The following is a 13,213-nucleotide window of genomic DNA, read 5'->3' as shown; positions in this document are numbered from 1 at the left end:
TTTGGTCCACGATTTGGCCTACAGTTGTCTGAAGGTCTCATATCTGTGCAAAGTTGCAATATATATGGTGTTTGCTTGTGGTGTTCGTATAATGACCATTCCTGTCCCTTGCATAATAGCGTCAGTTGTCTGCAGCCGTGGATCATCTGGCATCTGCACGGACGCAATTCGATAGACAGCAGACCGACCAAGAAAATGAACGGAGGATCTACGAGGTGAGTCCACTTAACAAAGGAACTACTTAACAGGGTATTAATCCGAGGGCTTCAGTTTAAATCCCTCATCAGTTTAAATCCCTCATCTGCATGTGTCTGTAGAGCTGAAATGTAGCACCTGCCACAACCTATAGTGACCATCAAGAGCAGCAGCCAGTGATCATTTTTGGGGTTTAACTTCAGCTTCACTGTGGATGGTGCAGGTGGAGGTTTAGCTAGAGTGATACAGGCGGGAGCAGGTTGGACTGGCATATCCACTGTAGCTGCAGGAAGACCGAACCACTGATTGCATAAATAACTACCATATTGAAATGTATTCTGTGAATTTCCTACAAGGGATTTCAGCAAATATGCCATGGCTCATCCCCTCTTAAGACCAGTTACCATACAAAAGTACCGAGGCACACAGTAGTGCTGATTCGTAGCTACTCAAGTATACAAAAGCAGTCCAGAAGGGTTTTTCTTCTTTCTATTATCCAGTATTTTCGTGCACACTAGCACCAATGGCTGCCTACACGTTTTTCGTCCTACGGACTTTTCCAAGGCAAGCAGTAAAGGGATGTAAAAAGCCAGAAGAGGTCAGAAAACTGGTCCCAATATGGTCTGACCTCACAAACCTGTTAATATGCAGAATGTGATCTGTTCTGTATGGCCAGCCAGTTGCAGAGAAGTAGTAGTCGAGGGTTCCCCTTGGAAAGGTGGACTTCAGAAGCATGTATAGAATAGGCAAACGTCACCGCTCTTCATTAGAAAGCGGTCCAATTCACTACATTCGTGGTAGACCTGTTACAGGCCTTGATACACCTTGTAACCCTCCAGGCATGGATAATAACACGCTGTGGTCCTTCATAATTTACTTGTGACCACTATTTCAGTGGGAAATAAAAATGAGTTTTAGTTTTTCGGGTTCCCAAGATTGTACATGGGAACACAATTGTGTGAAATGCACACTTTGAGATAATGAAAGACTATTGTGTGGATTGTCCACGTTATAGGCACATTAAGGATTAATGCTTATTGCTAAACTAGAGCATCTGTAATGATCACTCAAATACAACACTTACATAAAAATAAGGTACACCATCATTGTTGTAGCTTTCATAACCTACACAATTAGTATGGAAGCCGTATCTTTTTACTCGAGCAGGTATCTAAAGCTAGAAGTATTGCATCTTGAGACTCTTCCACTTGGCAGAAAAAGTAAGATTGGCCCAGGTCTAGCACCATTGTTTACAATACCTCAGTACTCCCTAATAACCTCCAGCTAAAGAGGTTTCAAAGCTCCAGAGACCTAGTTTTCTCAGTTGTGAAATTCCCTTTCATCATGTTGCAATAGTTGCCCCTTTTTAGTCCGTAACCCAAATTTCCTACCAAACTTCCAGGTCCGCCTACTGAGCAAAATATTAACTAATCACCAGAGGCTCGAAAGCTGGATCAGAGACAGTGTTGCCATTCCCTGTTTCAACAGAGCAAGCCTTGTTTGGGTAAAGGTGCTATACCCAGTAAGGGAGTGGGCAGTGCCATGCTGATGGGAGACCGGTTGTATTTCTCAATCATTGCAGATACGTAACCATGATTGCTTTATCAGGAGGAGATAGTACACAAGTTGTAGTCGCACCACAACCGCAGCTTATAACATGGAGGTTTCCTTGTGATGTGCTAGAAGTAGAGCATCATTTAATTATCGACATAGACTCGTGTCTTCACGCTGCATGTGGCCCTTAACATCGAGCTGGACCTTCCTGTGCATCTGCGTAATTTCCCTCATGATCCTCGAATACTGTCATTTGGGGTGCTCGTTCTATGACGTCACTCCAAATACATTACCTATTGCCCTGACCCACTTCTACCTTGTGCTTTGAAGCTGTTCTGTCCCAACTCTTGCTTGGTGCCCCAAATATTAGAAACCTCTGTTGGCCCAAGAATCCCTGAATAAGCCACTGTGGGAGACCCTAACAACTGCTTCAATTCATTGTTATTTTAAAAATAAAAAAAAGTGGATGCAGAAGTCGCACACAATTCTCCCACCGTGCACAGTCTTCTTGTTTCACCTTTCTGCTGGTCTCTTCCCAAGACGTTCAGGAAAGTTTCCAAATTCTGAAGTTCGGACTCCAAAGAATCTCTTACCCGGACTCTCTGAAACTTGTGCGAAGCTGCACAGACATTCCAGCAAACTTCCTCCCAATTTCCACCCTCTTTATTGCACCAAACTTTACTGCAGGCCTTGTCCCTGATCAAACTCTAAACCGCGGACACAACTGCAGACCCCTTTCGCTCTAAAATCTGCCCTTCCATGGCACAAACGAATCCATGCTGATCAACCCTCTTCTAGAGATAATTGGCACAAACGTGTTTTCCTTCTAATTCTGAGGGTTTTTTGTGTGGCTTTTGCTTGTCTGGAATACAGGTTTCTCATGCAGTGTCTGCACTGTGGTCACTGCTGGTTCAGATTATCTGCCCAAGACAGAAGAATCGGAGTCTTCGTCAGCCAAAAATATCTGACTGCGAATAAATATTGGCCGAGTCTCTAGTCGACTGCTAGTGCAAAATGAATTTGGGTCTTTCCATAATGCTCTTTACAACAATGCACCTAAAATCTTATCCAGTCTTATCAAGCTCAACGCATTAAGGCCATGTGTTCAGATCTTCCACATTTGGCGCTGGTCGTCATGGGGGTGGTGGTGCGGGGATTGGAGATACCGAAGTGGATGATGGAGTGATCCGTTCATTTGAGGTCACTGGTGTGGCTGTATTTGATGCAGCTGCTGGAGGTGGAGATGTGGTCCAGCGTGTGTGGGTGGTGCTAGGCAGGCAGCGGAAGTGGCAGTGAAGAACAAGAGCAGCAGTGATGAAAAATGAGGGAATCTAGAGAAGCTGAGGTGGAAAAACAAGGGAGACAGGAGCAAGTGAAAACAGATGGGACAAGGAGAGAAAGCGAGAACAAGGAAAATAAAATAATGCAGAGTAAGGGCGAAGCAGCAGCAATAGGAGAGCAGGGCCTGGGACCTCTCTGTAGGGTGACTGCAAAAGTCACTACATTAACCTGTGCTTAATCCCCTGGTAGTTTAGCACAAACAGTCAGGCTTAATTTAGAGGCAATGTGTAAAGAATTTATCAAACACACCAACTGTAATAAAATCCAAGTGCCCTGGCAATCAGTGAGTCACGCATCAGTGACTCATGTCAAAACGTACATGATACTAAACACTCAGTGTCTCTACCTAGTTGTAATAAAATAGTATTTTTATTCTTATCTCTTTAAAAACCTCAGTACGTGTGTACAACAATCAATATAAGACCTAATAGACCACTTGCATAAGGACAATGACTTGTATAATAAAACACAAACTCCCATAAATTGTCAACCATAAAACAAGCAACATTTAGGGTCTCTACATTTACCAGCCTTTGGAAGCATTCCACCCATCACCCTTGTATTTCAGTGTGACACTAAATGTGGGTCTTGTGCACGCTGTGCCTTAGAACTCTGCTGTTAAACCCCGGATGTTCTATTTATTGCCATGTATGTCCTATGTGCTTTGCTCTCTTGGGTTATGTGCATGGCTGTATGATAACACGGTAGATCAGTTTATATATCGCACTGCTTCAATACATTTGCAAATGTTGCATGGTCAACCTACATTAATTATTTGCAACAGCATTGAGTGTGATGGTTATAACCCTGGTGTTCTTAGTCACATTCATGAACGGTGGACGCATTTGTATGTTATTTCATGATAGAATAGCTTTGTTCTTCTGCGTGTGAGCTTCAAAGAGGAAAGCAATGGCAATACTTGTAAATGTTCCATTGGAACAACTGTGTATAAACCCCGTTTAAAGTTTCTCAGGGAGGTCTGGTCTGATGCAGAGAAGGCGGAGTCAGCCAGATATAAACTTTGCACTTGAACCTTTGAATATTTTGTCAGATGAGGATGCTGACTGTCCAGAGGAGTGGTGTGGAAAGAGCGGATGGGTATATTCTTGTAATCTAACAGAAGGTTACCTGCAGGTTATTCGATGTAATTGTTCTATGTGTTCATGTTTCGAACGACAGCCTGTTCCCATTTTGTAATCCGGATTGCACATTTTCGAATGACTAAGTTTTAATTTAAAAATGAAATACATGAGAAGAGAATCCTGATCAGTTTTCCTCACGGGCATATCTCCAAAGTGGATGCATTAGTCTAAGGTCAGAAGGAGTCTACTTGACGTGGGCTCTGGATTTATTCTAACTTCCTCATAACAAGGCTAGAATCGGTGCTGAGATTAGATCAAGCCATCCATCCCTTGTGGTGCGTCCATGAACAATGATGGGAAAGTAGGGTTACAAAAATCTTTCATGTCTTAAGCAAGCTTGAACCCTACCTGATGTGGGTTTGTTGTACTGAACAACCAAGCATCTTCAGTGTAGGCCATTTAATAGAAGGGGGATGGGAGCACACTGCTACCTCCCAGCACAGTTCGCCCCTTTGCATCCTGGTACATGCAGTTCAATTTAAATGCTTACTTGAAATTTTGCAGTGTCTCACCAAAGTTGGTGCAGGTTAGTGCTGTTAATCTCTAGACACACGTGTTTCTGGATTTCATCCTTCAGTAGATAAAACGAAATTCTTCTGGGGTTTGCTGAGAAAGCTGCCACAATCCTCTCTGGTCTCTGTACCTATCGCTGGCGCACAGGTGCCTCCCATGAGCTCGTCGGCCCAGTGGTTCTTCTACTGAAGAAGGATGAAATCCAGAAACACATGTGTCTAGAGATTAACAGCACTAACCTGCACCAACTTTGGTGAGACACTCACATTTAAAAGTGAACTGCATGTACCAGGATGCAAAGGGGCGAACTATGCTGGGAGATAGCAGTGTGCTCCCATCCCCCTTCTGTTTCAAAAAGGCTCCCTTGAGCCACTGAGCTGAAGAGCTCATGGGAGGCACCTGTGCGCCAGGGAGAGGTACAGAGACCTGAGAGGATTGTGGCAGCTTTCTCAGCAAACCCCAGATCAATTTCGTTTTATCTCTACTGAAGGATGAAATCCAGAAACACATGTCTAGAGATTAGCAGCACTAACCTGCACCAACTTTGGTGAGACACTCTGCAAAATTTCAAGTAATCATTTAAAAGTGAACTGCATGTACCAGGATGCAAAGGGGCGAACTGTGCTGGGAGGTAGCAGTGTGCTCCCATCCCCCTTCTGTAGGCCATTTAATGTTTTTGTATAAATATTACTGTTTATCTGGGCCAGGGAACTGAAACTACCCTGTAGCTTCAGGATATGGTTGCGTCTACAAATTTCTCATATGTTGACATTTCTCAAAGATCCAATTAGGGTGTATGAATACACAGGACCCATAGTCTCAATGCATTGTAGAAAGAAACTCCTGTTTTGGCACTTCGGAACAAACTGATGGTTTTCACGTCACCTGGCATGTCTGAATTTGCAACTTCTAAGCATGAAAGCGGTTTGGAGGGAATAATATTTTCGTCTGGGGCCACATGTATGTAAATTTGAGCACATGCCAAATGTAGAGGCAAGAAGCTGACGGTACCATTAATGTATTACAGCAGTAGGAAAGGTTTAAGAGGCTTTTTCTAATTGTGTGAGCAAGCATGGCATTCTTTGACTTCACAAACTTTACTTCAGTTCTCCAAAGAACCGTATTATCCCTTTTGTTTGCAGTCCAGTGCCTCATTGACAAGTCAATAAAATGTCATCTAGTTAGGACTCCGGATTCCCTAAAGATCCCTTCACTGTACATGTTTGAAACTAGCAGCCTCTGCGTCGGTAGGACCTTGATGGCTCTTTTCAGCTCCTCCACCGAAATTGGGAAGGGGGGGGGGGGGCAGGGTAGTGCAGTTTGAATGAAAAGCGGCCATGGTGACCCCCCCCCCCCCACACCTTTTCTAAGAAGGCAGCGGGGGGGGGGGGTCGTGGCTTGGCTCCATCCAAAATGGCTGCAACTTAGAGCGCCGTTGAACCCAACGCTCCAGACCCACCATCAGTCATCAAATCCAGCCCATTCGCACTATTGTGCCCCGGAGTGAACTCCGGGAGGGTCCGTTGGCCCCTGCTGAACTGCAGTGCACCTGCCTGGGGTGGCATTGTTTACGGTGGAGTTGGAGCAGCCCACAGCACTGAGAAGGTGTGCTGGGTGAGGGCCTAAGTGGAGAGTCCGGAGGGGATCTGGGGGGGCAGCGGGGACGGAGGGGCAAGTCACCCCCTGAATATTATTCTGCGTTGAGGTCGACCACGTGGAAGGGAGAGCAGCCACCCGACGCGGAGGCTTGCACTTCCGGGCCTTGCATCTGCGAGACGGCTGTGTGGCAGCACAGTAGGAGATGGTGGCTGTCCTCTCCCCACCCCGCTGCCTACAAGAGATCACTGATAGCCTACCAGTTATCACTGCTTGGCGGAGCGCAGCTGCCCGACTGGCAGGCCTGATCCCTTGGGCCTGCACTTCATGCACTGCAGCAGTCAGCGGTCCTGGTCACAGGAGGGTGCACGTCCAAGACTGAAGCTGCAGCACTGAGGCCAGCGAGTTGGGGCCTTGAGACCATTAGAGGGCTGGGCGGCAACCATAGCAGTGAGCCTGGATGTGCCCGAGGATGGCTGAGAGAAGCGGGGGGAGAAGAGAGCCAGAGAAAAAAATGAGTCCTGGACAATGCACTAGACATGTCCGCCAATAAAATAACTTTTGCACTTTAATGGAGTCCGTGCCTGCTTCCAGAGCGGCCAAGCTACGCATTCTGGTACAGGGAAAATCTGGGTTCTTTACATCACCAGCAGAAGCATGGGACTGGTTGGAGGGCTGGCGTACCTTGAGACTGCGGCCTCTGGGGGGGAGGGGGCAGGAGAGGTCACCCCCAGGACCAACAGGGCGACTATTCCGTGGCATACAGCAGTAGCCAACAGTCCGAAGTGGAATCTGAGGCACCATGAGACACTGCAGAGTGTGGGAAGGAGTACCCAGTTGCATGATTTTTCTGGGCTGCTGTCGGGGTCAAGGGTTAAATGGGCTGGATAACCCTCCTACTGGGGACAGTTACTAAGTTGATCCTTCAAGAATGTATTGACCTGCTTGAAGGAGGGGTGGGGGGAGTAGCAGCACTTCCAGCCTAGGGTGGATGGATCGGGGGGGGGGGGGGGTGCGGAGCAGAGTGAACAGTTTGGAAAGCAGCCGGTTTCAGGGTGGACCTGGCAGTCTAACTTCTCATGGGGACACTGGCTCATTCTGACTTGAAAATACTGTTCTGGAATGTGACTGGCCTGTGCTCCAAGGTTAAACGCACCCTAGTGCTACAGGATATCAAACGACGGGCCCCAGACCTGGTCCTCCTGCAGGAGACCCACTTAAAAGGCCTGTCTTGCAAAGCCCTAGACAGATGGGGACACGAGTTACACCTCTGGATCAAGGGTCACTGGTATCCTCCTAAGGTTCTCTACACCATACACACTATACACGTCCAGGAGTATGGGCAATGACCTTATGGGAAGATTTGTGCTGCAGACGGGCTTATGGTAGGGTCACACAATTAATCTAGACTGTTTAAACACCACCCAAATTACAGGGGGACGCTCTTTTGGTGCTTTGCGCCTCTTAGATATGCCAATGGGTACCTAGATCCTGTGCGGTGATATGAATGATGTGATGTCCTTGTGGCGAGGAAGGGTGGTTCGAGAGGGACGAGGTCCAGGACGTGAGCCAACTCAAATTCGTTGAGGACGTCGTGGGACTGGTGGACCTATGGCAGTGTGCCATCTGAATGAGAACCACTTTCCCATTTAGCAGCCGGACACTGTAGTCTATCCCAATTGGACTATATCCTTACCCACTGCCACAGCGTGGGCCGCTATAGCAATACATCGCACTTGTCTCGTGGTATATCTGACCACTCCCCCAGTGGTGACCTGTCTGTCGGGGCTGGCTAGAGAGACAGTTCTGGCACCCAGAATAGCAGCTTGGCCCTTGAAATATAAGAACCTGAGACTGGATTATTGAGTGCACAGAACAATACTTCCAGGTAAACGAAGGGTCGGCTGACTCTCCGTGCACCTTGTGGGAGGTGTTTAAGACAGTGCTGCGGGGGACACTCGGGCCCTCATTGGGATCAAAAGGAAAGACTGGATAGCATGGAGCCTGGAGCTGCAGAGTTAAATTAAGTCCCTGGAAAAGGAAATATCAGGGGGGGAAGCCCAAGACGCTGGATGGGTCCATTGCCTCCGGCTGAGGCTACGAGAACTGAGGGACCTCACAGAAAATGCTGAACGGCTGCATGCCCTGGCCACAAAGAGAATGTTATGACGTGGGCGATCAAGCCACCAAGCTCATAGCCTAGCTGGACAAAAGACGGACAGAAATTGGGTCACTTAAATGCACAACCCAGAGTGCATGGTGCGGGGTGGAAATAGCAGAACCATTCGTAATGTACTACAAGAGCATGTACTCCTTTTGGGACCTGCAGGTCTGGTGGGGACTGCATCTCCTGAAAGATTGAAGGCTTCAGGTCCTCTCCACAGATGACAGGGAAGCACTGGGACAAGACCTGATTGTGGAAGAAATCGAGAGGACTATCCGAGGGTTGCGATCGGACAGGACAGCAGGGCCCATTGACTTGCCTATTGAATTGTTCAAATGAGTGACCAGTAAGATCGCGCCTCATCTACTTAACATGTTCTGGACAGCAAAGGTAGACCGAGCCCTAGCCATCCTATAGGGTTGATCCCGAGGCTATGGGTGACTGGAGATATCCTTCCATTCTGTATGACAGGAGGAGGGTAGTTGCACTCTCGTCACACTAGGGCGGTAGTTATGGTGTGGCACGAAGCAAACCGACCTCTGGGAGGGCAAATTGACTGCCATGACACTGCTGTGGGACAGCAAACACCTTGGTGAGGTAAAGAATTTGAGGGGCCACATTAGAGGGGCTTTTATAGGGATAGGCAGACTAGGGGATGGTTGGGGGACAAATGGAGTATGACATGTAGGATGAGGAGAAATTCAAATACTTACAAATGAGGCATGCATTGCGGTGCCATCTGCCTGAGGGAACAACTATTTGACTCCTTGCCCATGGAGGACTGGTTAGTACTAGACCCAATGCTAGTTATAGCAGTCAACTTGGTATATCAGAAAATAATGAACAATTTGTCAGATCTAGTTCTCTTGTTGCAGGAGGGTGACTTGGGACTCTTAGAAGATGACTGGGTGGAGGCCATCCAAAGCCCCAGGAAAATGACGCTAGGGGCTGCAGGCCCCTAGCGGTATTTCTGGCCCCTTCCATACACTTTGGGAATTGTTGGACTTGGCCCTTCTGGCAGGTTCACCCCTGAACTTTTTTGCTTTTTATTGGTGACTTGGTGTGGTGATTTTTGGTTTCTGCGCACTTTCCCTGTGTCCCAGGGTAAAGTGTGTGCGCACTCTGAGTGCTTGTGGTGAGATAGGCCTGCCCTCCCATAGGAATGCATGGGGAATGTATGTGTCCCTAGTAGTTCCTGATGCATGGGGTGTGCAGGCCCAAGTTTGGTATGTGCGGACTCGTGTGATTGAATGCTGCGCGATGATGTGTGCGGCGTGCATGTACCTAGTGTGGAAGTGCCACTTCTAGAAGTGGGCACTTCTGTGAGCAGTGTGTCTGGCGTGTGATTGGCTGGAGCTGGCTGGTGAGCCTGGCTCCAGGAGTCTGGTTGGGTCTGCCCCAGTGGTGAGTGTGAGATTAGCATGCTGATGACTGGGGAGGAGTGCACCTTGGACCTGAATAGGGCAGGGCTTTCCCCACACAATGCTGGCTCCGCCCCCTGTGGTGCGACTGACGACCCTAGCCCTGCCAGTGAATAGAGTGAGGGGCTGAGCACATCAAGGGTGCTCCCCAACCAGCTGCGACTGGTTTTCCCCCTCACCCTGAACCAAGAACAAAGGGTTTTAGTGTATAAAAATGGGGCTGTGTCCCAACAGAAACTGTTCTCTGCCAGGATCCTGCCTGAGGGGGCTGCGGCTGTTGCTGGGTCAGAGGACCACCACTTGGACTACCTCCCTGCCTGGAGGCCCAGTGAGCTGGCTCTGGGCCCAGCCTTGCCCCCTGCCTACCTTCTTAAAAAATTTGCCAGGACTTTGGCTGGACGTGCTTTCTCCCCCAAGAGCCTGGAAGCGTTTTTTACTTATAGCGCTAGGAGCGCTCTATCTGTGGCCCCAGCAGCGCTGAGCTGCGATCCTTTACAGGGGAACCCCGACGTAGGGATTCCCCCGCTGGCGATCCTCGCGGGTGCCTACCCCGCCTATTTAATTATTTTTATAGCTGGAGCCCACCCCGCATATTGGTGCTGTCGTGGGTGCCCACCCCACACTGTGTGACTGAAGAGGGAGCCTACCCCTCATTGCCGCTGCGAGAATCACTGCCGCAGCCCGAGCTCCACATACACTGCCGCGTCGGAGCGGCCGACAGGAAGTTAGGCGGGACTGCCCGGGACTGCCTGGTTGGGGGCGGGCCACCCGGAAGCTGTGCGGGCCGCCCAATGCCAGCACGTCCTTGGGAAAGACCCCGGAAGTGCAGCATAGCCAAGCAGGGCTCTCGTAAGGAGGAGAGAGCCCCGCCGCCACCACCGGAGACATCGGAGCAGCGCGTGCTCCATGCCCGTCTCCCCCACCGCCTGAGGTGAAGCCTGGAGACGACCGGTTGGTGTGCGGAGCTCCCGTAGCCACGTGGAGAGCCCCGCAGGTGTCCAGCGCGACCATTAGGAAGCTGCCCCGGTGAGTACGACTCCAACGGTTGGGGGGCCGGATTACGATTTAGAGCCTTGAGGTCGCTCCAACTACGAGGGCCGTTTATTTTGCTGAGTCCCCCGAGTGGGACTCCAACGTCAAGGGGGCATCCTTACTAAGAGTCCAGAGGGACTCCAACAGACTGGGGCATTTCGGTGGTGATCAGAGCGGCCCCGGAAGGCAGCGGGCCGCTCCAACCTATACGGGGGCATTTGTGATTGAGAGCCCACGAGGCTCCAACGTTGGGGGCGACATTGGCTAGAGTCCAGAGGGACTCCAAACGGGGCACATTGTTTTAGAGCCCACGAGGCTCCAACGTTACGGGGGCATTATTGATTCAGAGCCCAGACTGGCTCCAACGACTGCCATAATTGTTCTAAGGGCCCAGAGGTGCCCAGGCCCCAGTCCCTACAGCTGCCCAGCACTTAGTGGGCAGCTGCCACGTTTAGGTTGTGCTTGTGCGCCCTGGGTTGCGCAGTCTTGCCCCTGACTTTGTTGGACGCCGGGAGTCCTAGCCCCGATAAGGCTAGTTGGCCTAGGGACTGCAACAGGTGGTGGCGAATGTGAGTTTTGCGCTATTGTTCCTTTCCTGCACCCCTGAATGTATTCTTATGCGTCATGTGCCTTGTGTTTACACCTCTGAATGTTTTTATGCGTCATGTGTAATGTGCCTTTACTCCTACAGGTATTGTGATACTTAGGTGGTTTTCTCCTAGTACAGGTGGTGCTAGTGAGGTCCTGGTTCCCTGCGCGATATTTTCCTAAGGTGGTTAGGGTTGCGTAGGTGGTACTTACCTGTTACCAGTAGTTACTGGTTGTGTGCTACATGTTCTATTTTTAGTGCTACAGTGATTGTATGTGCTATGTTCTAAAGTATTATTCTTATGTTCTAAGTGCTAATTTCTACCAAGTGCTAATTCCTGACAGTGGTCCATGTGGCCCTGTCCCCTGTATATATAATCCCTTGTAAATTCTGCCCGTGCCTGTTGGCACATTGTAAAGTGTGTGTTTTTATCTAATGTGTTTTGGTATAATACAAAGGCTATTTTTATATAATACCTTGTGTGGAGTTTCCTTTGTGGTGGGCCTTGGGTGTTGTTGCTGGGTGCGCGTGCAAACGCTTTACACATTGCCTCAGAGATAAGCCTGACTGCTCGTGCCAAGCTACCAAGGGGGTGAGCAGGGGTTATCTTTGGCGTGTACCTTCCTTGCCCTGACTAGAGTGGTGGTTTCTGCCTGGCTTTGGCGCAAGCCCTAGCCAACCAGAAATCCCATTTCTAACAGGAATGCCCTGAGATTCAACAATACTGGAGCAAGGTCAAAACTGTCATGGCTGCTGTTGGGGGGCCTGGGGGTTCCATTGGAGGATAGATGGCCGATACTGGGCATTTCCGGGGAGGAGGAATGGCCCAGGTATCCTAAACTGTGGTTGACCTTGGCAGCAAGGGTGGCAAAATAAAACACTGCAAAAACATGGTAGGGGGGGTGTTTGAGTAGACCCCTATTTATCCTGGACTGAAAGAACGACTTGCACTGTTGTCAGCTGGCAGAACGTGAGGTTTGCCAGAGCCGGCATGCCTTCATAAGTACGAGAAAGTGTGCAGTAGCTGGATCCAATACAGGGAGCCTGGAGGCAGGCTAGGGGTAGGGCTAGTGGGAGGGTCTAGGGACATTCGTACCTGAACTGTCTTAAGCATAATATTGTGCCTATGGAAATGTATGTGAACTATATCTGACCCCACAATCACAGTTGGCAATGGATGGGGTTTGTACTATCCCATAATTGACTTGCTATCTGTACCTTTCATTCTACATGAGTTGTTGTATGCTGAAACTGTTCCACAAAAAGATTAATAAAAAAAGGCAGCTTGAGATCTAAAGGATCTTAATTTTTCTTTTTTTTTCCTGCCCTGGATAGCTAATTTACTTTCAAAGAAAGTGATGTCACAGATTTTAAGAAGGAAGTTGAGTTCTACCTCGTCCCCACCTTTAAAATCAATCCAGATTTTCACCTATGTGAATCTAGTTTTACTGTTTATTTTAGATGCCCTATTATGGGAGGTGGATGGCAGTGGTGCCCGAGCTTTAATCTGGTTGGGCCTGTCTGTCTCTTTCAAATCTATTGACCAACCGCTTCTGATAAATTAAAGACTGGGTAATGTAGGGTGCCTTTATTCACTTGTGACTTTGTGAGGTGTGCCTTAAATCTTAGTTTCTCCTACTTTTGGCGAGTCTGAAGTCCAGTTATC

At 48.8% G+C, this 13,213-nt stretch overlaps 1 protein-coding gene across 4 annotated transcripts in view; it reads left to right on the top strand.

Moving 5' to 3' along the window:
* Nucleotides 1-13,213, top strand: part of LOC146811683 (E3 ubiquitin-protein ligase TRIM69-like) — a 174,807-nt gene that overhangs the window by 73,018 nt on the left and 88,576 nt on the right. For all 4 annotated transcript variants that reach the window (XM_085618664.1, XM_085618663.1, XM_085618662.1 and 1 more), the window contains exon 4: nucleotides 120-215. In XM_085618664.1, coding sequence (XP_085474790.1) covers nucleotides 120-215 — 96 coding nt within the window. The remainder of the gene's footprint in view (nucleotides 1-119; nucleotides 216-13,213) is intronic.

This window comes from Triturus cristatus, chromosome 7 (genome assembly GCF_964204655.1).
Source record: "Triturus cristatus chromosome 7, aTriCri1.1, whole genome shotgun sequence".
NCBI classification, from domain to species: Eukaryota; Metazoa; Chordata; class Amphibia; order Caudata; family Salamandridae; genus Triturus; species Triturus cristatus.
Note: the sequence above shows the minus strand (reverse complement) of the source record. Positions and strands in the feature narration are given on the sequence as shown.